At 43.0% G+C, this 27,987-nt stretch overlaps 1 protein-coding gene across 2 annotated transcripts in view; it reads left to right on the top strand.

The window, feature by feature from the left end:
- Positions 1-27,987, top strand: part of ERBB3 (erb-b2 receptor tyrosine kinase 3) — a 119,412-nt gene that overhangs the window by 77,543 nt on the left and 13,882 nt on the right. For both annotated transcript variants that reach the window (XR_009153380.1, XM_058168536.1), the window contains exons 4-19: positions 1,765-1,890; positions 2,724-2,789; positions 4,791-4,909; positions 5,492-5,633; positions 5,846-5,959; positions 11,705-11,825; positions 12,961-13,034; positions 13,886-13,976; positions 14,627-14,826; positions 16,696-16,828; positions 16,930-17,020; positions 18,381-18,535; positions 19,995-20,048; positions 23,167-23,308; positions 24,790-24,909; positions 27,377-27,475. Coding sequence is in view for 1 of the 2 variants with exons in the window: in XM_058168536.1 (XP_058024519.1) it covers positions 1,765-1,890; positions 2,724-2,789; positions 4,791-4,909; positions 5,492-5,633; positions 5,846-5,959; positions 11,705-11,825; positions 12,961-13,034; positions 13,886-13,976; positions 14,627-14,826; positions 16,696-16,828; positions 16,930-17,020; positions 18,381-18,535; positions 19,995-20,048; positions 23,167-23,308; positions 24,790-24,909; positions 27,377-27,475 (1,847 nt within the window). In the remaining variant the exon portion in view is untranslated. The remainder of the gene's footprint in view (positions 1-1,764; positions 1,891-2,723; positions 2,790-4,790; positions 4,910-5,491; positions 5,634-5,845; positions 5,960-11,704; positions 11,826-12,960; positions 13,035-13,885; positions 13,977-14,626; positions 14,827-16,695; positions 16,829-16,929; positions 17,021-18,380; positions 18,536-19,994; positions 20,049-23,166; positions 23,309-24,789; positions 24,910-27,376; positions 27,476-27,987) is intronic.

The following is a 27,987-nucleotide window of genomic DNA, read 5'->3' as shown; positions in this document are numbered from 1 at the left end:
TCCCCCCAGGACTTCGTCAACTTCCGGACCTCCGAACCTTCCGTCGCGAGCTTAAAACTTATTTGTTCATCTGCGCAGGACTGGATTAGTTTTTTAAATTCGTGGGTTTTTAAGGGGTTTTAAATGGGTTTTGAATGGGTTTTTAATGGGTTTTATTATTTGCTAAATTTTAATTGCGGCCAATTTGAATAAGTTTTTTAGTGGTATTTTAATAGTATTTATTTTGTAATAGTACTGTCATTTTATCTGGCTGTAAACCGCCCTGAGTCCCTCGGGAGAAGGGCGGTATAAAAATTTAAATAATAAATAAATAATAAATAAATAAATAACCAACATTAGCAAATAATTTGGGCAACTCAATAGCTATCTGTCTGAAAACTTAAAGCATTCAAAAAGATCCAGAATAGCTTCACACATCTTTACACAATAATGAAGTTATTTCCTTGGTAATCCAAAGCAATCATTCAGGAAAGCAGTCCAAAGATAGGAAATGTAACTGTGAACCCCATTTGGTGTGATGTCTTGGCAATCTAGATTTTTGTATTTTAAATAGAGTCGTTAGTCAGAAGTACCTGAGGAACTGTGCCAGGCAGGAACTAAAGTACATCGATAAATATGAAATATTTATACTAGGCCTGCCTACTTCAGAAACTTCCTCCTGCAGCCATTTTTAGGCAACAAATACCCATAATCCTTTCTCCACCTGAAGAAATCCCTGTGGCCTCAAAGATATAGAGATAGTACCCACTCCAAACTGCTGGTGAGGGCAGTGATATATTTGACCTGGATTCAATTAATTATTTCAAGGCTCCAAGAACCAAAGTCGCTAATTTAGTACATATAGATACAGTATCTATATGTATGTAAGTATGCATGCATTGATGTATACTGTCAGCTTGAAAAAAGAGGAATGGGACAGGAAGCCAAATATCTGTGATACAAGTACAACAACAACAACAACAACAACAATAATAATTATAATAGCATTTTAGATTGGAGATGGAATAAATAAGTACGTATGTTTGTAAGAAGAATTCAGACTGCCTTTTGGGAGTTCATTCTATTCCCTTTTTGATACTGTATTACTGCACATGGAGAAATGTGGCCACCAAGAGCCGACACCAATTTGATGGCACATAATAACTAAAGGAAATTACTAGAGAAAGATCTATAAACATGCATAATAATGTCTGAAAAGAGCCCTTGGATAAAGATGTTAGATGTCCAGAGTTTCTGTGTGGCCCAGAAAAAAGCAGGAAACCTTTTTGCTTACATAGAAGTTATTTCTAACTTATCAAATTATGGGAATTGGATGTTCAAGATCCCATTTCCCTTTCTTGTTCTGCTTTCTGAAACAGGCTTGGCGGAGAAACCCAACATAGTTTTTGCCTGTCAATAATTTTCAGCAGGAAGCCAGGAGAATAGCAGATATGAAACGGTATCTTATACAAGCTTAGCTTCACACATTTCTTCTTCTTTACAAGCTCTAAATGTATAAGAGGAAATTATTAGAAATAGAAATAGAATAACAGAGTTGGAAGGGACCTTGGAGGTCTTCTAGTCCAACCCCCTGCCCAGACAGGAACATCACTTCAGACAAATGGTTATCCAACATCTTCTTAAAAACTTCCAGTGTTGGAGTATTCACAACTTCTGGAGGCAAGTTGTTCCACTGATTAATTGTTCTAACTGTCAGGAAATTTCTCCTTAGTTCTAAGTTGCTTCTCTCCTTGATTAGTTTCAATTTCAATTTTTATTTTTCAGAAATCCTCTCTGGGGGTGTTTATATTGGAAAGAACAAACAGCTATGTCACATGAACACAATTGATTGGGAAGACATCATCCGAGATCCAAAATTCCATGCAGTGGTCCATGACAATGGGGAGAAATGTGAGTATTGGTCACCTGTTCACATCACTTCTCACTGGCCTTTCATTTATACAGGAGACTTTAAAGATTGTGTGCTTCTTCTAGAGCAGTGGCTTAGTTTTACCCAACCTGTTGTTTTCCAGATATTTTAGAATTTATTTAGATTAGTGGCCACATTGCTGGTTGGAAATTTTGAGAGTTGCAATACCAATATTGGTAAATCCTGAAACTATGACCATTTGGTCAGCAAAGTCCGGTTCATTAGCTAAAAAAAAGCATAGTAGAAGAAGAGGAACAAAGGTTGGAGAATCTGAAATTAAACAAGAAAGAGCTGTTTTATTTAAGAATATAAGTTTTACTTAAGTGACTTCGAGCCAGTCACTCGCTCTCAGCCCAACCCACCTCAAAGGGTTGTTGTTGTGAGGAAATTAAGATGAGAAAGGAGTATAAGATATGTTTGCCATCTTGAGTTGCTTAAAAAAATAATAAAGGTGGGATATAAACTAAATAATCAATAAGTAATTTAGGATAGCATTGAATGAAAGGTAGTTATGACTGGTCCTCGGAGCTCCAACCATCCCAGCACCTTTGTAGTCACATGACCACAAGCTGGGTGTGTGGCCAATTTACACTCATAACCGGTTGCATGGCCTCATGATCATGTTTTAAAATTTTTAAATGAACCTTTCGTAGATTTTAAAGGGTTCAGCCTGAAGTTCCAGAAGCGTAAGAACAGCTTGTTGGTAGAAGGCTAGCATTCATCTTGCATGGTAACTCTGCTTGCATCAAGCTCATTATCTCTATTGTGATGCTGTGTGTCTTTTCCTCCTCCCCCCCCCCCACTTCTCATGCAGGTGCTCCGTGCCATGAAAACTGCAATGGCCGCTGTTGGGGGCCTGGTCCTGAAGACTGTCAAAAATGTAAGTATTACAAAATATCTGACATAATTCAGCTATTATCTTTAATTAAAAGTTGAGTGTCAACATTTTTAGCCTTTTCAGGGCATTTTCTAGTAGCAGTATAGTTCTATTGTGAATTCTCCAATGAACAAATAGCATTGAAACCGGAAGCTTGAACTCATGATCCATTGTGGCCTAGCCCCATTGTTGTCATAAACAGGAAAATTTCCTTTCAAGGCAATTGCTTATAGGCTATGCAAAGAATTTAAAAGCTGTGTTTTGTGAAGCGTCTTAGCATAAGTGTTGGTCACTGCCCAAAGTCACTTTTTGTGAGATGGGCAGCTATACACATTTGATTAATAAATAAATAAGTGGCATTTTCCCTCTTGAGGCAAGCATCTTAAAGCACTTGGAGATAGCATTCAAAGCAGCCACATCATCTTTGCAGAGGATGGGACTGCTTTAAAACTTCAGAAAGATGTTCCACTTCTGCTAACTCACTTTCAAATGCTTTGGTCAGCTCTGGTCCTTTGTGGGGGGAAAAACTGTACAAGCTATGCCTCAACTGAATCACGGTTAAAGAAAAGGGGAAAAAGACCAAATATCTGACAACTTCAACCCTTTTTTTATGGCTGAGCTACTATGATGCAGAAAGGTGTCAAGACAATGGTGAAATCCAAATTTTTTTATTACCGGTTTTGTGGGCGTGGTGTAGGGAAGGATACTGCAAAATCTCCATTCCCTCCACTCCTGGAGGAAGGATATTGCAAAATCTCCATTCCCACCCCACTCTGGGGCCAGTTAGGAGGGGTATTTGCCGGTTCTCCAAACTGCTCAAAATTTCCGCTACTGGTTCTTTAGAACCTGTCAGAAGCTGCTGGATTTCACCCCTCTGTCAAGAGTCTGCAAATAAACTAGGCCAGATCAATTTAAAGTGGAATCAGAATATTTGGGCAACAAAACAGATGATTGTCTGAACATGCTATTAAAAATAGTTTTTAGGTCTAAGACTTCCCAACCAATATGGGCAGTTGTAATTTTACTTGGGGATTTTGGCAGTTGTAGTCAAGAGTTGATTGCTTTAGAAAGTTGATTTTTCATCAGCAAAATTGCTCATGTATAGATAGAAACAAAACCTATTTTCCTGTTTCAGAATGGTTTACTGTGTAGAAAACTGTTATTTTATTTCCTTTAAATTACCGTATATATGTTTTCCACTTGTGGAAAACCATTGCAAAATCATCCTTTAAAAAAAACACGAGCTGGAAATATAGCAAAGCTACCTTCCCATTCCCATTCATGGCAATTTGGTGTCATTTAAACTTTGGGATTAGAGTTTGCTAAAGTTTGGTTTGAGCATCATATCAATGATGGCAACACAGTGGTGAAATCCAGATGTTTTACTACTGGTTCTGTGGGCGTGGCTTGGTGGGCGTGGCTTGGTGGGCGTGGCAGGGGAAGAATACTGCAAAAGCCCCATTCCGTCCCCCCTCTGGGGCCAGCCAGAGGTGGTATTTGCCGGTTCTCCAAACTGCTCAAAATTTCCACTACCAGTTCTCCAGAACCTGTCAGAACCTGCTGAATTTCACCCATGTGGCAATAGCAATAACACTTACACTTATGTCCCGCTTCACAGTGCTTTACAGCATACTCTAAGCAGTTTACAGCCTATTGCCCCCAACAATCTGGGTCCTCATTTTACCGACCTCGGAAGAATGGAAGGTTGAGTCGACTTTGAGCTGGTGAGAATCGAACTGCCAGTAGCCAGCAGTCAGCAGAAGTAGCCTGTAGTACTACATCTTAACCACTGCACCACCACAGCTCTTAATATATGATATACAGTATATGATAACATCCCAAAGGCTTGCACTTTTCATTATTATTTAGAAAGCTTCTGTGTTAAAGGGTCAATATTAAATGTGTTCATGTAGATACCCAAAATCCTTCGATTGGAGAGAATGAGTGACCTTTAGAGGGCTACCAGGACACTGATCAGCATTTTTTTCCCTCTCCCTACCTTAGTGACAAAGACCATCTGTGCTCCTCAGTGCAATGGACGCTGCTTTGGCCCCAACCCCAATGAATGCTGTCACGATGAGTGTGCAGGAGGTTGCACTGGGCCGCTCAAGACAAAGTGCTTTGTACGTAACCAGGACCGCTTTCCAGGCTGACCTTCACAATTGCCATTACCTCATCTATCAACTCTGCCTCTTTTTCCCCATTAGGCCTAGTTTCCTCATTTCTACTCTTTTGCTAATACTTTCAAAACGTCATACCATCTCAATCCTACCACTTTCTTTTGATTTCTGGAGTTTCGTTGCCAGGGTCTGCCAGCCAACACCATCCACCAGCCAACACCTTGCTAAATCTTCGCATTTGTATCTTTGTACAGTCTGGCCATCGCTAGTTCTTGAACTTTAAGGCCTTTTGTTTTCATCCCAGAACCAGTGTATCCTGCCTTTCCCGCGTTCCTTCCCACATTTTTTGCTCTCTGGTTTCCCTTGATCTACAATCTTTTGTGAGGTGCCAGGGAGAATTTGAAGCCCTTGTTGTGCAATATCCACCCCAAATCTTGTCTCCTTTTAATTTGCTCAGGTTCTGTTGTGTGCTATCAGGAAGGGTGGGGGAGACTCCATCTTTCATTAGGAGAAAAGTCTCTCAGCCTGGAGTGATGGGGACAAAGTCTGTTTCAACATCTGATGACATTCTTTCCTCCACCGCAGGCCTGCCGTCACTTCAATGACAGTGGAGCCTGTGAAACCCTCTGTCCTCAGCCAATGATCTACAACAGGCTCACTTTTCAACTGGAGCCCAATCCTGATGCTAAATACCAATATGGTGGCGTGTGTGTCAAAAATTGCCCACGTAAGTCCTAGGTCATGTATACAGTGATGTACTCTGATGAAACAGAGATCGATGAATTCCTGAGGGCTTTTTCTTCTGCTCCATGACTTTTTACGCTCCCTTTCCAGAGATTTTCTATCTCCCAGCCTTTCTTTGATTTGTAATATCTTACTCTCCAGCTACCAATTTCTTACAACTTTATTTTTCCCACCCTTTGTTTTACCTCCTCACAGATAATTTTGTGGTGGACCGGACCTCCTGTGTCAGAACCTGTCCCAATGACAAAATGGAAGTTGAAAAAAATGGCCAGAAGATCTGTCAGCTTTGTGAGGGACTCTGCCCAAAAGGTATGAATGAGAACAAGCATTTCTGACTCACAGACTTTATATGGGATTAGTGGATACAGACTTGAAAGTCTCATGCAGATAGTTTGTTAATCTTAATGATGTTAATGCACAAAATTCTTTTAATTTAAGCATTAATAATTCAATTCCCTTTGAAAGATCTTCCAAAACCAACCCCAAATCATCTGCAAAAGGTCTTAACTTTTAAGTCGTTTTAAAAATCTTTATAGCCACAATCCTTAAATGAAATTTAAATTTGTCAGTAACTAAAACATCAAAGGTGCTTATTTTTTTTTTTAAATCATCCCAGCATCTATTACTTTGAAATTGAGCAGGCTTCATCCAGCTTCTTATTGGTCCAGGTGAAACCAGTTTCTAAATTACCGTATATACTCGAGTATAAGCCGACCCGAATATAAGCCGAGGCACCTAATTTTACCACAAAAAACTGGGAAAAACTATTGACTCGAGTATAAGCCGAGGGTGGGAAATGAGGCAGCTACTGGTCAATGTAAAAAATAAAGATAGAGCCAAGTAAAATAACATGAATATTTATTTGAACGAAAAACAATAAAAGTGCAAAAGGGGGAAGGAGGATTCCCAGCTCTAAACAAAGGGAAATCCCGGAATGCCAGCGCGAAAGGCGGTGCTCGCGTTCCTCCTCCCTTGCTCAAAAGCCCCAACATGATATTGGAATTGGATGCCATTATATACCTGCTGAGGGGATAATTTGAATAACTTGAAAGATATAAAAGCTCTAAACATATTTGTTTAAAAATCTAAAATCTATACTTAAAATAAATGAATATAAAGTAATAAAGTTCTTTAAAGTTGTAATTCACTTTGCTGCTGAAAAGAAAGAAGCTTAACACCTTAAATGGTATTTATTAACTGAAATATCATCAAATCAAATATATAATGAGGTATATTATAATGACCTTTGTTTTCAGAAAGAAGCATGATGGAAGTTTTTCAATAAAGGGAAATATAGACAAAACTTAGTGTCATGCTCATATATCATCTTTACAGATGTTGTTAACACTATACTATGGCAGCATATGATGGTACAATGTTTCAATCAATTTCAGGATGAAAAACTCATCAATGAGGAGGAGTATAATTTATTAACCTTGTATGATATCAGTTTCTCAAGGACTCTAGAAGGACCGAGGAAGAAATCTCTGCCCCTCCCACTTTCCCTTTCCAACCCAGCCTTCCAAGGGGACCCGAGAGGAAGAAATCTCTGCCCCTCCCACTTTCCTTTCCAACCCAGCCTTCCAAGGGGACCTTTGAGGAGAAATCTCTGCCCCTCCCACTTTCCCTTTCCAAGGCAGCCTTCCAAGAGGACCTCTCGAAAAGAGCGAAAGCTTTCTCCTGGCCGTTTTACCACCACCATACCCTCCACGCCGGCCATCCTAGGCTGGGTTAGAAACAAGGAGGGGGAAGTTCAAGGACCACATCGATGGCACGAGCTCAGATTGCCGGCTGGGGATGATGGGCGCTGCAGTGCGATCTCGGGAGAGACTAGGGGGGAAGAAAAAATGACTGTTTCCCCACACCCTAGGATTGGGGAAAACATTGACCCCCCCCCTTAGTTGCGGGAGAAGGGTTGCGCTTCAAAGCAGTCGCCTCCATCCATCAATCCATCCTTCCTTCCTTCCTTCCATCCATCCATCCATCCTTTTTTTTTTTCCCAGCGAGCGGTGCGTGTGTGTGACATGCAAGCAAGATGTCTCACGGGGCATGTGAACTGGGTATGTCTAGTTTAGGGGTGACATGATAGGAACATTCCAATATCTCAGGGGCTGCCACAAAGAAGGGGGAATCAAACTATTCTCCAAAGCACCTGAGGGCAGGACAAGAAGCATGGGTGGAAACTAATCAAGGAAAGAAGCAACCTAGAACTAAGGAGAAATTTCCTGACAGTTAGAACAATTAACCAGTGGAACAACTTGCCTCCAGAAGTTGTGAATGCTCTAACACTGAAAGTTTTTAAGAAGATATTGGATAAGCATTTGAAGTGGTATAAGGTTTCCTGCGTAAGCAGGGGTTAGACTAGAAGACCTCCAAGGTCCCTTCCAACTCTATTATTCTGTTTTTTTGTTCTGTTTTCTTTCTAATCTATCTATCTATCTATCTATCTATCTATCTATCTATCTATCTATCTATCTATCTATCTATCTAATTAGCTAGCTAGCTAGCTATCATTATCTCGCTTCAAAAGACAAAACTTAAACACGAAGTTGTAGCTGAATAGCCCTACATAATTTAGCTTTTTCCAAGCTGGTGATTTCCAAAGGCTTTGAAATGCTTTCCTCCTCTGCCAGGATAAGCTGATGTGCTCAGAAGGCTGGGAATGGTGGCATTTCCCTACATTTCTTGTGGGCAGAAGGTGGACCCCTATGTTTCCTTGAAAACACCTCCCAATATTTATTAGAGTGACTTCTCTCCCCAGAAGAAAGGTGCGAGCGCTGTTTAACAATCCCGTCAGCTAAATCCTATCGAGTCAAAGGGGCCAGTCAATGGGGCTAGGATGAAATCTGGGTCACCAGGGACCCTTTTTTTGTGCCCGTTCCCCAACCAGGGCGGGCCAAGCAGCCGCTCTTTTAGCGGCTCTGGAATGGATGTTGAGGTAACCCGAAGAGGCAGCCTCTTTTCAACTCCCCCACCCCTTTTTTTTAAACGCGTCCTGCCGGGCGGCGACAGGGACACGGACACCAAAAGCGGCGCCCCGTTCTTCTCCGCTCTTTTATTTTATTTTAGTATTCAATCGGCAGCAGAGGCTCGAGCCTTCTGGGGCGCCGGGAAAAGGAGCCGAGGAGCTGCAGCAACGTTGCAAGAGAGCAGAAAAGAGTGGGTGGGGGGAGAGAAGCAAAAAAGAAGAAGAAGCAGCAAGCTTTCCAGCCGACTTCGGTGTGGCGCGAGAATCCGATCCACCGCCTCCTTCCCCCGGCCGACAGGGCTGAACTGCCGCGCTGCACCACCACTTCCCAAAACAGATTTCCAGACTTGGAAGCAGCCCGCCACGAAAGGAGGAGGAGGAGGAGGAGGAAGCGAAGGCGAGCGCCGGCTGCTCCTGCTGCTGTTTCGCTCTCCGCCCCTTCCAGCGCCTTGACGCAGAGCGAGAGAGAGAGAAAGGAACCGCGCCGTCCGACCGGCTGTGTGTGTGTTTGTGGTGGGGTCTCGTCCCAGCCACCCACCCACTCGCTCCCTTTCCTCTTCGGAGCGTGGGCTGGTCTTAGAAGCTGCGCTGTCCCGCGGGGCCGTCGCCTCCTCCTCTTCCTCCACGCCGCTCCTCTTGCACGCCTCAACCCCCATCCCCACCCTCTCCAGCGTGAAGGTCACCTCCTCCCTCTTCCAGGTGGCGGCGGCGGCGGCTCAGCGGAGCGCCACAGCCGGCAGCTCCGCTTCCTCCCACCTTCCTCCTTGCTAAAGGGCCAAAGTCGGCTCCCCGCCCGCCCGCGGACCCGAGCCAAGCCGGTCCCAGTCCAGCCGAGCGGTGAAGGCGACATGCCGGCGCCGCTCGCTTTCACCGTTCGGCTGGACGGGACCGGCTTGCTCGGGTCGCGGTAACTCCCGCCAGGCTGTGCCGCGAAGAAACCATTTAAAAGCCCGCCAGGGCTTTCTTCTCCCTCCGTGCTTCAGAAGTTGGGCTTTTAAATGGTTTCTTCGCGGCACAGCCTGGCGGGAGTTACTGCGGACCTGAGCCAAGCCGGTCCCGGTCCAGCCGAACGGTGAAAGCGGAGCGGGTCCGCAGTAACTCCCGCCAGGCTGTGCCGAAGAAACCATTTAAAAGCCCGCCAGGCTTTCTTTCTTCTCCTCCGTGCTTCAGAAGTTGGGCTTTTAAATGGTTTCTTCGTGGCACAGCCTGGCGGAGTTACTGCGGACCAGCCAAGCCGGTCCCGGTCCAGCGAGCGGTGAAAGCGGGCGGGTCCGCAGTAACTCCGCCAGGCTGTGCCGCGAAGAAACCATTTAAAAGCCCAACTTCTGAAGCACGGAGGGAGAAGAAAGAAAGCCCTGGCGGGGCTTTTAAATGGTTTCTTCGCGGCACAGCCTGGCGGGAGTTACTGCGGACCCGCTCCGCTTTCACCATTCGGCTGGACTGGGACCGGCTTGGCTCAGGTCCGCGCGGCGAACTGCTCAGCCTTGGGCAAATCCCGCCGGACGATCTCGCCGCCTCTTTGGCGTCTCCTGTGCGGGGTTCCCGAAGTACATCGAGACGTAGACTCGAGTATAAGCCGAGGGGGTGCTTTTCAGCACAAAAAACGTGCTGAAAAACTCGGCTTATACTCGAGTATATACGGTACTAATTGGCCTCAGATGTAATCTTCCAGTTGGTGTAACTTTAATTTTTGATTCTCCCAACACAAATTATTTCCTGGGTGAAGAATTAAAAAGAAAAACCACAATCTCAACAAGCCCCTAAGTGAAGTTTGAAAAACTGAATATGTATATACTGTATGTATGTTTTATAGATTTTGCATCATCGATTCTGTATGGGGTGGAGCTGTTAAAAATGATTTCAATGTATTATCAACTTTTGCATGTCAGCTTGAGCATCCAGCAATGAATGAAACACTATTCTTTATTCTATTGTACTAAATTAAGGGAAAAGCTGGGCGGGGCAGGGGAATTAAAGCCATCTACAATGGCCACCCTAACCACTGATTTTACTAGGGTCACTGTCTATCATATATCAGATATCCCAGGGATGAAATCCAGCAGGTTCTGACAGATTCTGGAGAGCTAGTAGCAGAAATTTTGAGCAGTTCGGAGAACCGGCAGCGGAAATTTTGAATAGTTAGGAGAACTGGCAAATACCACCTCCGGCTGGCCCCAGAGTAGGGTGGGAATGGAGATTTTGCAATACCTTCCCCCAGGAGTGGGGTGGGAATGGAGATTTTGCAGTATCCTTCCCCTGCCACGCCCACCAAGCCACACCCACGAAGCCACACGAAGCCACGCCTACAGAGCTGGTAGTAAAAAAAATTGGATTTCACCACTGAGCTATTCTATTCAGTTACTCCAGATGCCCTTGGCTGCACATGACTTGGGCATGACAAATTAGTTGCATATTATTTTAGTAAAACTTAAGTGGATTTACTGGGAATGCAAAAAGAGACACCCTGGGTCTTTATACTGTACCTTTGTCCTTGGAAATATGCATGCTGATGATTACAGAGGGTAAATTTGTTATGACCCTAACTTGGAGCCACTCCAAAACCTGGGAGAGAACCCAATCCTCCTAAACCAGGGGTTTGCAACCCGTGGCTCTGTAGTCACATGTGGCTCTTTCACCCCTCTGCTGCGGCTCCCTGTTACTCAAAATATGTGTCACAACCGCCAATGTGTGACACCTGCCGGCATGTGATTTATTGAGCTTTTTGACCCATCTTTTTGTTCAGAGTTCAAAATGTGTTTGTTGCATGCAGAAATAAAAAATTGTTTTCTCTGTAGCAGTTCATTGATTTCATAAATGCAACACATTATAGTATTTTTATACATAGTATAAAGGTAAAAAATGATATATGCAGTGTTATCTTCATTTTAGACGTCAAAAGGGTTTTGTGGCTCCTGGTGTTTTCTTTTCTGTGGGAAACAGGTCCAAATGGCTCTTTGAGTGTTTAAGGTTGCCGACCCCTGTCCTAAACCTTTCCTTTTCCATTAACCTCATGGGGATATATGAAGTGGAAGGCTAAATAGGAGTCATTTACCAACTATATAAAGAATACTTTATATCCTTTACAGCTTGTGAAGGGACTGGTATTGGAAGTAAATATCAGACAGTGGATTCCAGCAACATTCACCGATTTATAAACTGCACCAAAATCTTGGGCAATTTGGATTTTCTTATCACTGGTCTAGAAGGGTAAGTACGTGTCTCTCGGTGTTATTTCAAATTATATCCTGTTTTTCTGTCACTTAAATATGCAAAGATGGTGTCTCATTCTAAACATAGCTATATTTGTTGAATGGGTCAGTCTGAGCTTGGGTTGTATTTTCATGTCTCTGGATCCCAGCAAATTGGAATGGAAATAGATATAGCACCTCTTTTATACTTCCTTCTTTGCCCTCCAGTTGCTACCATTTTTGCTGGAATTTGGTAATTTCCTGGTAAGAAGCATGAGGCTATCCTTGAACTTACAGAATATGGAATTAAAGAATTGGAAAGGACCTTGGAGGACTTCTAGTCCAATCCCCTGCTCAAGCAGAAAACCCTATACCATTGGAGACAAGGGGTTGTCCAATCTCTTCTTAAAAACCTCCAGTGATAGAGCACCCACAACTTCTGGAGGCAAATCTAGGGCCGCGGTGTGGCTCAGGCTGTAAGAAGCCTGTTATTAAAACACAGCTGCCTGCAATTACTGCAGGTTCTAGTCCCACCAGGTCCAAGGTTGACTCAGCCTTCCATCCTTTATAAGGTAGGTAAAATGAGGACCCAGATTGTTGGGGGGGCAATAAGTTGACTTTGTAAATATACAAATAGAATGAGACTATTGCCTTACACACTGTAAGCCGCCCTGAGTCTTCGGACAAGGGCGGGATATAAATGTAAATTAAAAAAACAAAACAACGTTTCACTGGTTGATTGTTCTCACTGTCAGGAAATTTCTCCTAAGTTGTAAGTTGGTTAGTTTCCATCCAGTACTTGTCCTTCCCTCAAGTGCTTCGGAGAATAGGTTGTCCCTTTCTTCTCCGTGGCAGCCACTCAAATTTTGGAAGACTGCTATCATGTCATCCCTAGTCTTTCTCTTCGTTAGACTAAATATACAGTACCCAGTTCCAGCAACTGTTCATAATATGTTTTAGCTTCCATCCCACTAATCTTCTTTGTTGCTTCTCTACACTCTTGTGGATATTAACTTATGGCTACTAATCTATGCTAACTAATATATACTAACTTATGGATGTTATATTCATAGTTATGTAAATAATCACATACTTTGAATTAAGGAAATAAACTAAATTGGAATAAGTTATCCGATGCTCCGTTCTTTCTACAGAGACCCTTGGCACAACATAAGTGCCCTGGATCCAGAAAAACTCAATGTCTTCAGGACTGTGCGAGAGATCACTGGTGAGTTGGCGTGCAGAAATCTTTAGAGAAATGTGGAATGTGCACAGTAGCATGTTGTGTATAGCGCAGGTGGTAAGGACAGTACTCTTTGATATTTCATCTGTTTTCTGGTGTCTTCTTCCTGATGTGAAACAAGCTTGAAGAAAAGCTGGAAAGTTATAGAAACTTATTTGGAAAAGAGAGTTTGGAACTTTAAGGAAGATTATACTTCAGGGTTTGGGAGAAGAAAAGCCCACATTTCTTAGCTGCTGTGTTCCACATTTCTCTTGTGAGCTTTGAGCACTGTGTTGGCAGAAAGATGGAATACAAATGAAGTAAAATTCAAATAAAATAAAATGAGATGTGTGCATGATGTAATAAAACAGACTCAGACCCATGCAGGTCACAGTGTGCCACATGAAAAGCACAGGTTGGCTATTTGAAAAGAAAACTTGCATAATAAAAATTATTTGGGGAGGTGGTGACCTATTAGTCATGCTGCCTAGTCCTTATGGGAACTTTCTGGAGAGTTAGAATAATAAGTACAATTTACATGCGGAGGTTTGAATTTTGGAGGTGGCCTAATGGTAGCTCTCAAAGTTTGATTCCTAATATCACTAACCAACAAATGCGATGTAACCATTTCATCTTACATTTGGGGATTTTCTGGACTAAGAAACAGGATGAAAAAAACATTGATAGGTCTGCAAATAGCAAAGAACAATGTTGCTTCCCCTTTACAAAATTCTATGCGTGAGGCAGGCCAGTTGCATGGTAAAAAGTCTTTATTTGGAGGCACCTGGAAAGGGGGAATGTGCAGCAATGATGGAACAAGGTATAGGGATCCAGAAATTTCATCTTTGTTGTTGTAGGTTACTTGAACATCCAGTCATGGCCCAAGCATATGCAGAATTTCAGCATCTTCTCCAACCTGGTCACCATTGGTGGGCGCAGTCTATATAAGTAAGCATTCCCCCCCCCCCTTGATCCACAAGTTTTACCTTTGCCTTTGGACTGTAGGAAACTTTAAGGATGGCGATTCCTCCAATTTGCCTCTTCTGCTGAAGAGAAGTTCGCAAGTTTGAAAAGCCTCTACAGTAAAGGCTTTGCCATAGTGGGTTCCAGTAGAGCAGGGGTGGGGAACCGTGGCCCTTTTATGACTTATGGACTTCAACTCCCAGAATTGGAGAATTCCTGAGCATGGCTGGCTCAGGAATTCTGGGAGTTGAAGTCCACAAGTCATAAAAGGGCCACGGTTCCCCACCCCTGATATAAAGGGTTGGCACCAGTGATGGGTTGCCCACGGTTCAGACCGATTCTGTAGAACTGGTAGTAAAACCGGCGGGAGGCTGACCCGAACGTCATTAAAAGTGATCTGCACATGCGCGCGGGCACGAGGCGAACCAGTCGTAAAGGTAAGTAGAACCCACCCCTGGTTGGCACCTTCATGCATATGGAGACTCCTCTCTAGGTGATCCAAGGATGTATTTGAAGACGTCTTTGGATTCTGCTCTGCCAGTTTCCCACCCTCATTGTGCCTCCGGTACTTGTGAGTTTGAATGAGTTGCTTCCATTCCACTTCTGAGACGGAGACTGCTCTGTGCTTTTTCTAGCCGTGGATTTTCTTTGCTGATCATGAAGAACATGAATGTCACCTCCTTAGACTTCCGTTCCCTTCAGGAGATCAGTGCTGGCCAGGTCTACATCACTGAGAATCGACAACTTTGCTATTATCACACCATCAACTGGGCACGTCTCTCTCGCCGGCGTGCAGATCTTAACATCAGGAGTAACAAATCTCCCAGGAAATGCAGTAAGTGAGGATAATAGAAAAGGGAGGGATGGCGTCAATGAACAGAATTAAATAGCAGCAGTTGTTTCTATAGCAGTAATACATGATGTGGTTAATTGCTGGACTAGAAATTATTTTTTAGACGTGAGCAAACATACAGATGCGCATTACATAAAGCTACTCACTCAGACCAACCTGCTGCCTTCCAGATACATTGGTTTACAATTCCCAGAATTTGGGGACAGCATGGAACACATCTATCCCATAGGAACGAACTGGTCACTTTTCCTCTCCAGGACTAACCTTACAAGGACATCCCGGAGTGCTCTCCTTTTCAACTTCCTAGAAAGAGATCATTCTCATTGGAAGGGATGTTACACTTGGATCTTGTTAAGCCCCCTTTGCTTCCTACCTGGGTTTTCCAGATGGATGTGGCTAGAGAAGACAAGAAACAGACCAGTGGTGGGATTCAAATTTTTTTTTACTACCGGTTCTGTGGGCTTGGCTTGGATAGCGTGACTTGGTGGGCATAGCAGGTGAAGCATTCTGTAAAATCTCCATTCCCACCCCACTTCAGGGGAAGGTTACTGCAAAATCCCCATTTCCTCCCAATCAGCTGTGACTCGGGAGGCAGCGAATAGATGGGGGCGGTGCCAGTCAGAGGTGGTATTTACCGGTTCTCCAAACTACTCAAAATTTCCACTGCTGGTTCTCCAGAACTGGTCAGAACCTGCTGAATACCACCTCTGAACAGAACCCATCAACAATGATGAAATAATTAGGGGTACACACATCCAAATCAGTTTCAACCACTGAGGCATTCAGGTTCTTCCGAATATATAGAGACCCAATAAAATAGCAAAACTTTCCTGGTTACAATGAACATTCCCTGTCTCTCTCTCTTTCCCTCCCTCCCTCCCTCCCTCCTTCTCCTCTCTCTCTCTCTCTCTCTCTCTCTCTCTCTCTCTCTCTCTCATACACACATACACACACACACACACACACACACACACACTTACCCAGTCCTTCTCAGTTAGGCTGCCAGTCACTAGCTAGACTAGAGGGATGGAAGCTGCTAAGTCTTGATGCAGAAATGACTTCAGGAGAGGGCAGCTTCAGAACCCCTTTTTAATCTTGCTTTGTTGATTAGCTAGGATTGGGTTTTCCTCAGGCCCAGTTTTTTATCTGCTTCAGGTAACATTTTTTTTCTTTGTTTCCTTAATAAATTTGCTTCTTATCCACCCCCCAAATGGATCTTTTACTCAAGATTCCTAGCTTTTTGTCCTCTCCTGCTTACTTGCCTGGTTCATCTTTAAATTATGGCAGCTTTATGCTTATGTTCATTATGGAAACTTAGCCTAACCCCTCATAAGGGAAAGTGATTTGATCAGACCCACTCAAGACAACATACATTTTCCACTTGCATTGTGCTTCCGCTCCTCAGTGTCCTTATAAAATGAATGAGGTGAGTCTGCTTTTGACGTACGATCGTCTGCTGGTGGTGAGACCAGTCACAGGGCTGTCATACACATCGCACCCATCCAATTGCAGGGAACAAAACTGCAACCCCATAATATCCATACTCTAAAAATGCTCATTCTCTTTTGCCCTCAGCTGTCTTGGCCAGGGCAACTCATTGATCTTCCATTAACATCTTGCTATGATGGCGATGAGAGAACGTGGGTTGCTTGCAGTAACAGCAGTGTTGTCCGGGGATAGCAAATGCTATTTATCAAATAGAGCCATCAGTGTTTTCAAAGAGTGTTGATTAAAATATATAATCTTAAAAGGATTAGATTTGATCTGTTTTCCTTCAGACAGCTCAAAAATGAACCAAAGGGGCCTTGACAAGATGGCTCCCATTTGTGATCCGTTTTCTTTTCCTATCAGCTCAAGAGGGGAAGGTCTGTGACCCTCTTTGTTCCAGTGACGGCTGTTGGGGGCCTGGCCCAGACCAGTGTGTCTCTTGCCGAAACTACAGCCGTGAAGGGGTCTGCACTGTCTCCTGCAACTTCTATGAGGGGTAAGAATAACAGCCAAGGGCGCTTGCTTCCCTCCACCCTGGGTTCCATCTCAGACCCCTGTTTCTAACATGTCCTTTTTTCTCCCCTTGGCTGCATGAAGGGAGAGTCGAGAATTTGCTCAAGGGGACGTTTGCTTGCCGTGCCATCCACAATGCCAGAAGATTGAGGGAGGCCTCACCTGTAATGGACAGGTATGATAGAACACATTTTTGTAAGGAAGCGGGGTGGGGGGTGGGGGGGAGGGATTAATTTTAAATTACTCCATTTAACCACACTGCATTTCCAGAGGTAAGAGGCAGTTTAAAACATCTCAAATAATTTCCAGGAAATGTCCTGGGGCAAAACAGCTGTTCCTATTTCCTATCCTACAACTGCTTTTCCTAAATAAATGTAGCCTTTCCTGAGGGCTCGACAGGAAGAGCTGAGATGTTCCTCTCTTGAGAGATAGCTTTTGGAGGGCAGCAAAGACCCTGTTCTTTGTAGATGACAGCATGGTGAAGATGGGAAGACTGATAACCTTATCTTCCGAATTGTCTCTCTCTCTCTATATATATATATACTAGCTGGATAATCGTGCTCCGCTATGAAATTATGTAATCGGGCTTGATAAATCCACACTTACAGCTTAAAAATTAATGAGTAGTTATGATTCGCCTCTTCTCTCCCCTTCTCTCCCTCAGGCTTGCCCCACAGAATCCCCTCCTCTCCTCTCCCCTCCCCTCCCCTTCTCTCCCTCAGGCTGGCCCCACAGAATCCTCTCCTCTCCTATCCCCCTTCTCTCCCTCAGGCTGGCCCCATTGATCCTCTCCTGTCCACTTCTCTCCATCAGGCTTGCCCCACAGAGGTCTCTCTTATCTTATCCCCTTCTTCCCCTCAGGCTGGCCCCATTGATCCTCTCCTGTCCCCTTCTCTCCCTCAGGCTTGCCCCACAGAGGCGTCTCCTATCTTATCCTCTTCTTTCCCTCAGTCTAACTCCTTAGGATCAGAGCGTTTTTCAGGTGAGGAGGGGGAGTAGAATGTCTAAACTTCCAGCCCGCAGGCCGGATGAGTCACATGCTGGCCACGCCCATGCCCGAGTGGCAGTTGGAACAGAGTTCTTTTCAGTGGGGAGGGGAAGTAGAACATCTAACTCCTTAGCATCAGAGTGTGTTAATAATAATATAAGAAATACTAACGATCTGATGGCCATTTCAAAAAATCCTTTCTTAGCAAGCACCTAGAAGCCAAGAGGAACATATGTGCCAAATTTCAAGTTTGTAGGCTTTATGGTTCTGGAGATTTTGTGATGATACATGAGTGGTATTTCGTTTTTATATATATAGATTCCAGTTTAATATCTCTCTGCCTGCCTGTCTGCCTGCCTGCCTACCTAGCTAGCTAGCTAGCTACATATCCATCCTTCAAATAAAATTGCCATTCAGTAGAAATTTGATTGATAACCTTAATTTCTGAACTGTCTCTATACTGGGAACTGCCTACCTGCTCTGACTCAAGGCTGTAAGTTCATCGTCCCCTTCCCAAATACAAATGGTGTCCTGTTTTCCTCTTCAGGGTGCTGATGAGTGTGTGACCTGTGCAAACTATAAGGATGGGCCCCATTGTGTTGAAAGCTGCCCATCAGGAATCCTTGGGGTGAAGGGACTAATCTTCAAGTACCCTGATGCCAACAAGGAGTGCTGGCTGTGCCATGAGAATTGCACAGAGGGGTAAGGGCAAAAAACAGCATCCCGATTGTTACAATCATGTTTTCTCAAGCAGCATCCCTCATTGAATTCAGTCTCCCCTGTTGGTTGGGGAATTCTGGGAGTTGAAGTCCATACATCTTCAAGTTGCCAAGGTTGAGAAACACTATATTATATCACACTTCTAGTTGGTAATATTGGTTACAGCCTTTTATTGATTTTAATTGCTGGTACTGTAACCCCACCCCCACCCCGAGAGGTATACAAATGTTGTCTGGGCAGGATATCATATTTGTACAAAAAATACATGAGAACCTACAGACATATCTATCAAAGTGCCTGGAAAAAACCAACTTTTTCAGGTGTCTTTCAGGAAGAGGGCACACTCCGAGATGCTAAGTTTTCTGCTTCCCAGCTCTGAGCCCAGGGCTTAGTGATTTCAGTCCAAAGTGTGAAATTAAGATCTTTTAAGTAGCACTAAGAGTATGATTTCAGATAGTTATTTGGCTAAGATTCTTGCTGGCACTGCTATGACTGCAGCCACAAGTGTTGTATTGTTCAAATGTCAGGAACACAGCCAGGTGAGGAAGGCAATGGAAAACTGCATTGGAGTTAATATAGACAGTACACCTGGAGAAGCTTCAGGTGGCACACTGTATTCGTGGGGTCAAGGGACCACAGTCCTTATAATGAAAATAAGGCTGTCCAAACCATTTCACAAGGAACCAAACAAGCAATCATAGCCTTGCAGGCTTGTGAAGAAGGGGAAAAAAGTCTCTAAATCATCTTTTATTTATTTTATTTTGAGCCTGACTAGGTGACTCAGTGGCTAAGACACTGAGCTTGTCGATCAGAAAGTTCAGCAGTATGGCGCTTCGAATCCCTAGTACAGGTCTTCTGCGTAAGCAGGGGGTTGGACTAGATGACCTCCAAGGTCCCTTCCAACTCTGTTACTTTTACTGTTACTGATAAAAGGATACAAGGGTGCAAGAGTTTGAATTCTTCAGACTTTTTCATTGGGCAAGGTGGTTCTAAAAGCAAGAAATGGGGGACAGTCCAAAAATTATACCTGATGTACACCAAAATCTCTATCCTGGATGGAGATTGTGGACTGAAGTATTTCTTAGTGCAAGGTAATTATTAATGTCGGATTACTCACAGGGTTCGTGGACCAAGAATAGGATTGCTTGCCCAGTTCTGAAAAAAAAAATAAAGATCTATAGAGTCCCCTGATGTTGGAAATCTATAGGAGAGTCATATTGGAAATACTCTTTTGTTTGTCATTCCCTTGACCTACCTACTTCTTCTGTAAGAAATATATTGGCTGAGTTCTCATCTTAGGTTGTTTTATGGTTCAGAGCATTCTGTCATTCGCTGTGGTTAGTTTACAGTTTGGGATGTTGTGTGAATACAGGCAGTTGGATTATTTGAATGAATCTGGGTTCAGGTAAGCAAGCTAACCCTGGGCTTCCGTTTCTTACAGGTGTTTTGGTCCAGAGATTGGAAATTGCTTCATTGTGGAACTGCCTGGCCCCAGGTACCTGTCTAGGAGCTGTTGGGGAGTCTGGGGAAAAAAAGGGAGAGGATATAAAAAGAGTGGGTGGATAGAAAAGAGTCTTTGTGATTCTTCCTGTGCTCCCAGATTACTACTAATATTTGAAAGAAATTTTACCCTTACAAAGCATTGCTGGGAGAACCTACAACCACCTAGATGTTACAAAACTATATCCTTGTACCCAGAAAGTTCTAAGTTCCATCTGTAGTATCTCCAATCTTGCCATTTGATGGATGGACATTGCGCTACATAGGCTTAGGTGATCCTTGAGTCATTTAAATCACACCTCGACTATAGACAAACACTCTACTTTTCTCTCTGTCTTCCTTGAAGACAATAGTGGCTGTCCTTTAAAATGATTGTAAGGCTGATAGAGATAATAAATTGGATCCAGATTTATTCATATTAGAGCCATAGGATTGGAATTACCATACTCTAGATAAAGCCACTGAGTTCACTCAGTTTACAAGGAACACTGGAAATAGATAATTTATTTCGTACCGTGATTATTACTTCGCTCCTCCCTGGCACATCTTCCTCCAACAGCTAGAAAATAGCTTCAGCAGTTCCTGGTTGTGGTATATAATACTTTATATTCTGCCCCAAAGCATGCTGTATGAACAGCTGGTTGAAGATAACAGATTACAATCCTTTTGTAAGGGTTAAGCCCTCCTTCCGTTAAAACATGGTTAAAAATAAATGCTTTTGCTTCCTTATTTTGACAAATTTTTTTTTTTAGCCAAAGGGCTCCTCTTTCAAGTTCCTTTTCCAAATTAAACTGTAATTGTGGCATGGATTCTCTCCAAGAGAATCCAACCCCTTTCCAAGAGAATCCATCCCCTTTCCAAGACAGTGCGGTTGAAGGAGCACTTTGGCACACCTGTGGAGGCTTCCCACGGGCCAAGACAAGAAAATGGCCAGGATCACAGCCTCTTCTCTCTGTTGGCTTCCCCTTCCCCAATATTGGTTTTTTTAATTGTCCTTCCATCTAAGGCAGGCACTCCTGTTTTTGTTTTTGTTTTTTAAAAAAAATAGGTTCACAACCTGAGTTCTCAGCTCCCTCATACTGAAAGAATCTCAAGATTTCAAATAGGTGATGGGAGGGGAGGATTAAGAAGAAATGCAAATATATTGATTTGGGTATCACACATCTACCCTAGTGCAAGATTTCTACCTCTCCCAGCATTGGCTTAAAAGAGTCCTTCTTAAGAGCCATGGTGGCGCAGTGGTTAGAGTGCAGTACTGCAGGCTACTTCTGCTGACTGCTGGTTGCCTGCAATTTGGCTGTTCGAATCTCACTGGCTCAAAGTTGACTCAGCCTTCCATCCTTCCGAGTTGGGTAAAATGAGGACCCAGATTATTGGGGGCAAGATGTTGACTCTCTAAACCACGGTTTCCAACCTTGGTAACTTTAAGGCTTGTGGACTTCAGCTCCCAGAATTCCTCAGCCAGCAAAGCAAAGCAAAGCTGGCTGGGGAATTCTGAGACCTGAAATCCACAAGTCTTAAAGTTGCTAAGATTGGAGACCCCTGCTCTAAACCGTTTAGAGAGGGCTATAAAGCGGTATATAAGTATAAGTGCTATTGCTATTGCTGTTTTTCTCATTCCATTCCCACTTTTTTCTGCTCCATTTTCTATCTCCTTTTTCCCACTGGTGCCCATGGTTTGCCTGGAGGCCTTCATGAATGGCATGGGCCGGCTACTGCAGGTTCTGGCCTGTTGCCAGAGGGCGAGGAGCATCCCATTTTGATCTCCTTCCCACGCACCTGTTTTCTCCCGTAAGAAGGGAAAGGAAGTTCCCACCTTTTTTTGGTGGAGGCTCATTTCCCTACCCCTTTTTTCTCGTGCTCTTGAAACAGAGCCAAGAATGCAGGGGAGAAAGTCATTAGAGCAATTGTGAAGAGGATTGCTGGAATTAGGGCTCTACATTGGCTTGGAGCCCAGTTAGGTAGCAGTACTGTGGCTGGTCTTGAAAAGTTAAATAGGGTCAAACGGGGTTAATGCTTCAATGGAGGAACACCAGGAAATTAGGCTAGCCTGGGAAGTCAGAAAAGCCTTCCAGAAAAAGGGAATCCCATTGTTTATTTATTAAATTTATTTGCCACTCATCTCATCATCAAGCAAATATGTGCTTATACCCATAAACTCACCTTAAGAGTTCAGTTTCATTCAAAAGAGCTCTTGTTGTACTTGCTTGGAAAGTAAACTTCTAGAATTGGGCTCACTTGGCAAAACACAAAACAAGTAGGCAACACCCTCCCCAAGCCCCCTTATTATGGGTGAGATGCAGTTACCTGATGAAAGGAGGAAGTTTGGAGCGATTATAAAACAATTTGGCACAAAGCTTTGAGCAGCAACAGATAGTAGTAAAAGGGGTGCCAGAGATGTAGGCATTTAGGAGAAATTACTCGCAAACCTTTGCTATCCAGGTTGCCTTCTAACCCTCAAATTTGGGACCATCCTTGCAGCTCCATCTCTGTTTCTCAAAGGACTGTAGAACTATGGCAAGCTCTTCGATGCTGGGCAGCACTGGTGCCAATCACCTTTCTTGATTGTCCATCTGCCAAATGCATCGCTTCTTGGCTGAAGCATCTCCACCATCAGGCATTGGTGTACTGAAAAATGATTTATGAGCAACCTTCTCAAAGAACAATAAACATGCTTGCTGGGGGATTTATTTATATGAGCATTCTATTTTAGAACATTCATCATGTTCCACTTTCATTTTCTGTGGTAATTCTTAAAAAAGGTCAAAGGCTGAGTTTTTTCCCTTAATCTGATTCAGATTAAGCCCATTTGCTTATATTTGCCCATTTGCCATTTATTCTGCCTCTGTCCCTCCCTCAAGAAACATCTTACATGGCTGCCATCCGACTACTGAAGCTGAACTTGTATGGCCTTCTTATTTCACCAGTTGCAGCTTGAGGGCCAGAAACCTGTTTCCAGAGGAAGGCTAGGATGTTCAGGATGTTGCTGAAATCTTTCTCTCTCTCTCCCTCCCCCTTCCCCCCTCGCCCCCACTTTCTTCCTTACTGTTTTTTTCCATGCCTGTGTGGAATTGTGATGCATGCATGGATCTAACATACAGTGCTTCTCTTAGGAAAGCTCCAACAATGATTGCTATGATGGTTGTGGGTTGCCTCTTCGCCTCCTGTTCATTTGTTTTGCTCACCTTCTTGTACTGCCGTGGCAAGAAGATTCGGAAGAAGAGAGCCATGCGCAGATACTTAGAGAGAGGGGAGGTAAGATGATTCATCTGGGACAGAGGTTGGTTTCAGCAGGTTCTGACCAGTTCTGGAGAACCGGTAGCGGAAATATTGAGTAGTTCGGAGAACCGGTAGTAAAAATTCTGACTGGCCTCACCTCCATCTATTCTCTGCCTCCCAAGTCCCAGCTGATTGGGGGGAAATGGGGATTTTGCAGTAACCTTCCCCTGGAGTGGGGTAGGAATGGAGATTTTACAGTATCCTTCTCCTGCCATGCCCATCAAGCCATGCACACCAAGCCACACTCACAGAACCAGCAGTAAGAAAATTTGAAACCCACCACTGATCTGGGACATGTTTGAGGATCTCAAGTAACCAGTCAGATTTGACCATATGGAAGGAAAGGGGACATTTTCATTTATTATCCAACACCTGATCCTGATCTCTTTATGTTGTGAGGAGGCAGTCTATTAAAGCTGCACTTTTGCCTGGCAGTAAATCCAAATTAAACCCAAACAGAGTGCCTTCAGAGTATAGAACTGAACTTTGCCTGAAGTACAGCCAACTACCCTGAAATGGAAACTATCACACTAGAGAAAAATGAAGGAATATTTTTCATTTAGGACTGCCCTAACGTGCACTGATAATTGGAAAATACATATATTTGAAAGTGTGGACTTCAGTTGCCCACTTGGGCCTGCCATTTGACACTGTTAATACCTCCCTTCTCCCCATCTTACGGACACCCCCGGGTCCATCAGTAGCTTTGCTTGATGGAGGTGGTGGCGACGATGGGAGATATTGTGCCTGTTTTTGAAGACTATGAGAAATGTCAGTTCCTAAAAAGAAATATCGGTACTAAAAATGCCACTGAAAAATGCTGGCATGATGGGGAAGAATTTCAGTTATTTGGCATCATCTTGGTTTCTAGAAGCTGCGCTAGAGATAATAGCCGAATCCATAAAATGGATGCCATAACAAAACAACCATTTGTGAGAAGAGAAGGCTATAGCCGTCTCAAGATGCCTGTTGCCATCCTAGTGCTGTGATTTTTGTAGATTGAAGTGAAGCTTATTTCAAAAAACTTGAAAGTTTTTGGTATATTTGAGAATTATGATGCTCCTAATTTAGGAATAAGCAGCATTGTGCCTATAGGCACAAATGTGCCTTAGGTTCCTTGCTCTCCTGATTTTAAATATTTGTTTTAACAAAAATAAATTATTAGAAAAGTGGTTGGTTGCAAAGCAAAGAATTGGCTCTCTACATCGTATTTATAACTCTGTGTCATATTTTTACCCAGCAAAGCCTTTGAAAACCTACAAAAATCCCACTCGGGTGGCAGCAGGCAACTTGATAAGGCTAATCTTGTCATAAATGGCTGTTTTGTTATTGCATCCATTTTATAATTAGGCAGGTTTCTTGTGCTCTTAGCCCCCAAAATTGCCCATCCCTGCCTTTTCCAAGAAGAATACTGAGAAAACAAGGAGTCTCTGACCTGTTTTTGTTTTCCCTATAAGAGTCTGGAACCTCTGGATCCCAGTGAGAAAGCCAACAAGGTCCTGGCTCGAATCTTCAAGGAGACAGAATTAAAGAAACTGAAAGTTCTAGGATCAGGCGTGTTTGGAACGGTGCACAGAGTAAGTTGGAAATCTGGAAGGAAGAGCTTCTGCTTCTGTGGGGTTAAACATGCTCCACGCTGCTTCAAGCTGCAATGTAGCAAGGGGCAGAAAATATTGTGAAGAATAATTTGCTGCTAGACAGTTATATCTAATACAACTGGGGAAGTTGGAGAATGAGATAAGTAAACCTGTTGAATGGAGTAAGATTGCACTGACTAGTTTTTGATTCTTTACAGCCCTGCTTATTCTCTACAGCAGTGTTTCTCAACCTTGGCAACCTTAGGACTTCAGCTCCCAGAATTCCCCAGCCAGCCATGCACTAGAAATTGAAGTCCACATGTTTTAAGGTTCCCAAGGTTAAGAAACACTGCTTTACTACATTTTACTTATATCTGTCCTCCTCCAGATATGGTGGAACTACAATTCCCAGAAGCTGACTAGGCATTCTGGAAATTGTTACTTACCAGCACATCTAAACGTTAAGCGATATTGAAAAATGAACCAGTTCCTTTCAGAGGAAGGGCCAGATCTTCCATTCTAAACTAGTTGCAGTGTATGAATCTCTTCCTGATATTTTTTCAAAGAGAAAGTCAGAAGTGATACCTCTTGCTTTGTTTATTGTCACTTTTCATTCAGCAGCTGGCTCTAGAAAGCTGTGAAAACAAGGTGGCCCCTGGAATATCCTCTACTCTATGGTGAGGGAAAGAGGCTAGTGTACCATATATACATGTACAATCATAGAGCTGCAAGGGGCCATTTAGGCACCAAGACCAATCCCTGCTCCTTGCAGCATCCAAAACAGATGGCTGGCTAGATTCCATTTGAATGCCCCCAGCCTCCATTTGAGTGCCCTCAGTGAATTAGAAGCTACCCCATCCTGCATAGTTGGTTCTACTGTCAAACTGCTCTTATTATAGTGACTTTTTTCTAATATTTATATAACCTAAATTCTGTGTCCTGAACCCTGGAACTAGAGTATAGAGTATAGCTAATGTTCTTGTACATGACATCTTCTAGGTATTTGAAGGGGGAAATGATTAAGGGGATAACACTGTCCTAGTTCTCCTCAACCATTGTTTTTTTTTTTAAGGCTAAGCATACCAAACAACTTCAGTATCTCTTCATAGGACTTCGCCCCTGATCATCTCCTCTGCTCCTCTATGAATCTTTTCCAATTTCTCTGCCATCTTCTTCAAGTGTAGTGCCCAGTGCTAAACCTGTGTTTGAGTTGTGGTTGGATCAAAGCAGAATAAAAAAGGAATTATTGGTTTCCATGATTTGGTTGAAATATTTTTGTTGCTGCAGCCTAAAACTGCAGTTGCCTTGCTTAGCAGCCAAATCTCACTACTGTCCTACATTCAGTTTATGATCAGCTGCAGTTCACAAGTACTTTATCAAGTCAAGCATCCTTCATTCTCTACATTTGCTTTCTGTTTCCTAAGTAACATTGCATTTGTCTCTCTTAAACAGAGAAGTGACTCAGCTCAATATGCTGTGGGGTATTATATAAATAGAATAGAATAGAATAGAATATATTTTTTTTATTGGCCAAGTGTGATTGGATACACAAGGAATTTGTCTTGTTGCATATGCTCTCAGTGTACATAAAAAAAAAGATACCCTCATCAAGAATTCTAAGGTACAACACTTACTGATAGTCATAGCATACAAATAAGCAATCAGGAAACAATATCAATATAAATCGTAAGGATACAAGCAACAAAGTTACAGTCATACAGTCGTAAGTGGAAGGAGATGGGTGGTGGGAATGATGAGAAGATTAATAGTAGTGCAGACTTAGTAAATAGTTTGACAGTGTTGAAGGAATTATTTGTTTAGCAGAGTGATGGCATTCGGGAAAAAACTGTTCTTGTGTCTAGTTGTTCTGGTGTGCAGTGCTCTATAGCATTGTTTTGAGGGTAGGAAACAGTTTGCAGTATGTCCAGGATGTAAGGGGTCTGTAAATATTTTCACAGCCCTCTTTTTGACTCGGGCAGTATACAGGTCCTCAATGGAAGGCAGGCTGGTAGCAATTGTTTTTTTTTGCAGTTCTAATTATACTCTGAAGTCTCTGTCTGTCTTGTTGGGTTGCAGAACCAACCCAACAGGACAGACACAGACTTCAGAGGATAATTAGAACTGCAGGGAAAAAAAACAATTGCTAAAGAGCACCCCGACTGTCTGCTTTGGCTGAGATGGAGCGATTAAAAATTCTGATGATGGGCAAATCAGAGCTATCGCTGCTCCATGGTTAAAAGTTTAGACCAATGGGATCCTACGTGTCTTGTTTTGTCTGAAAAGAGAAGCAGATAGAAAAAATTCCACCTAGAGTTTGCTGAATGACAGACTGGATAAGATAGATAAGAACTTTAGAAGCTCACGATTCCCAGTGATTCCTCAACATTTATTGTTTTATTTATTCCTCAACATTTATTGTTTTCCTCATTTTAAACAATTAGTCATTCCTAGTTTTCCTTCTTTCTAGGGGGTCTGGATTCCAGAAGGAGACTCTATTAAGATCCCTGTAAGCATCAAAGTTATCCAGGATCCGAGTGGTCGACAGTCCTTCCATGCTGTAACTGATGTAAGTGCCATATAGGTCACAGGCAGAGAAGGTGCGATTGGCCTCCATGAATTCCTTCTCGTGCACAGGCAGGCAGACAAGAAATTAATAAGATCATTATCTACTGATAAATTTCTAGGTAAAGTGCAGTAAATGTCAAAAGGCATCGGATTTCTTGTTTTTCAACCTGCAAGGAAATCCTCTTCAGTGCAGTTGATCTGGATATGAATTGCTTGCTTTTGACTTAGTATTTATTCAACTTTGCTGGTCACTTTTAATTGTGATGGAATTGCTAATAGCTGATGTTGAATGTATGGTGAACTTCATCCCTGGGCTTCTGATTTTTGTTTCTGTTTTTATTGGTACACCTCAAGTGTTTCTGTAAGACGGAAGACTTTGCATCTGTGATTACTGATTAAGACCCTCATAATCATTCTTTTTGTAGTCCTAATCAGAAACATTTAAGATGGAAGAGGGGTGTCAAACATAAATTGTTATTATTTATCCCACTTTTTTAACATATAATTCAAGGT

This window comes from Ahaetulla prasina, chromosome 2, assembly GCF_028640845.1.
Source record: "Ahaetulla prasina isolate Xishuangbanna chromosome 2, ASM2864084v1, whole genome shotgun sequence".
In the NCBI taxonomy this organism is placed as follows: domain Eukaryota; kingdom Metazoa; phylum Chordata; class Lepidosauria; order Squamata; family Colubridae; genus Ahaetulla; species Ahaetulla prasina.
The sequence above is the reverse complement of the archived record's forward strand: the minus strand, read 5'-3'. Positions and strand labels throughout refer to the sequence as shown.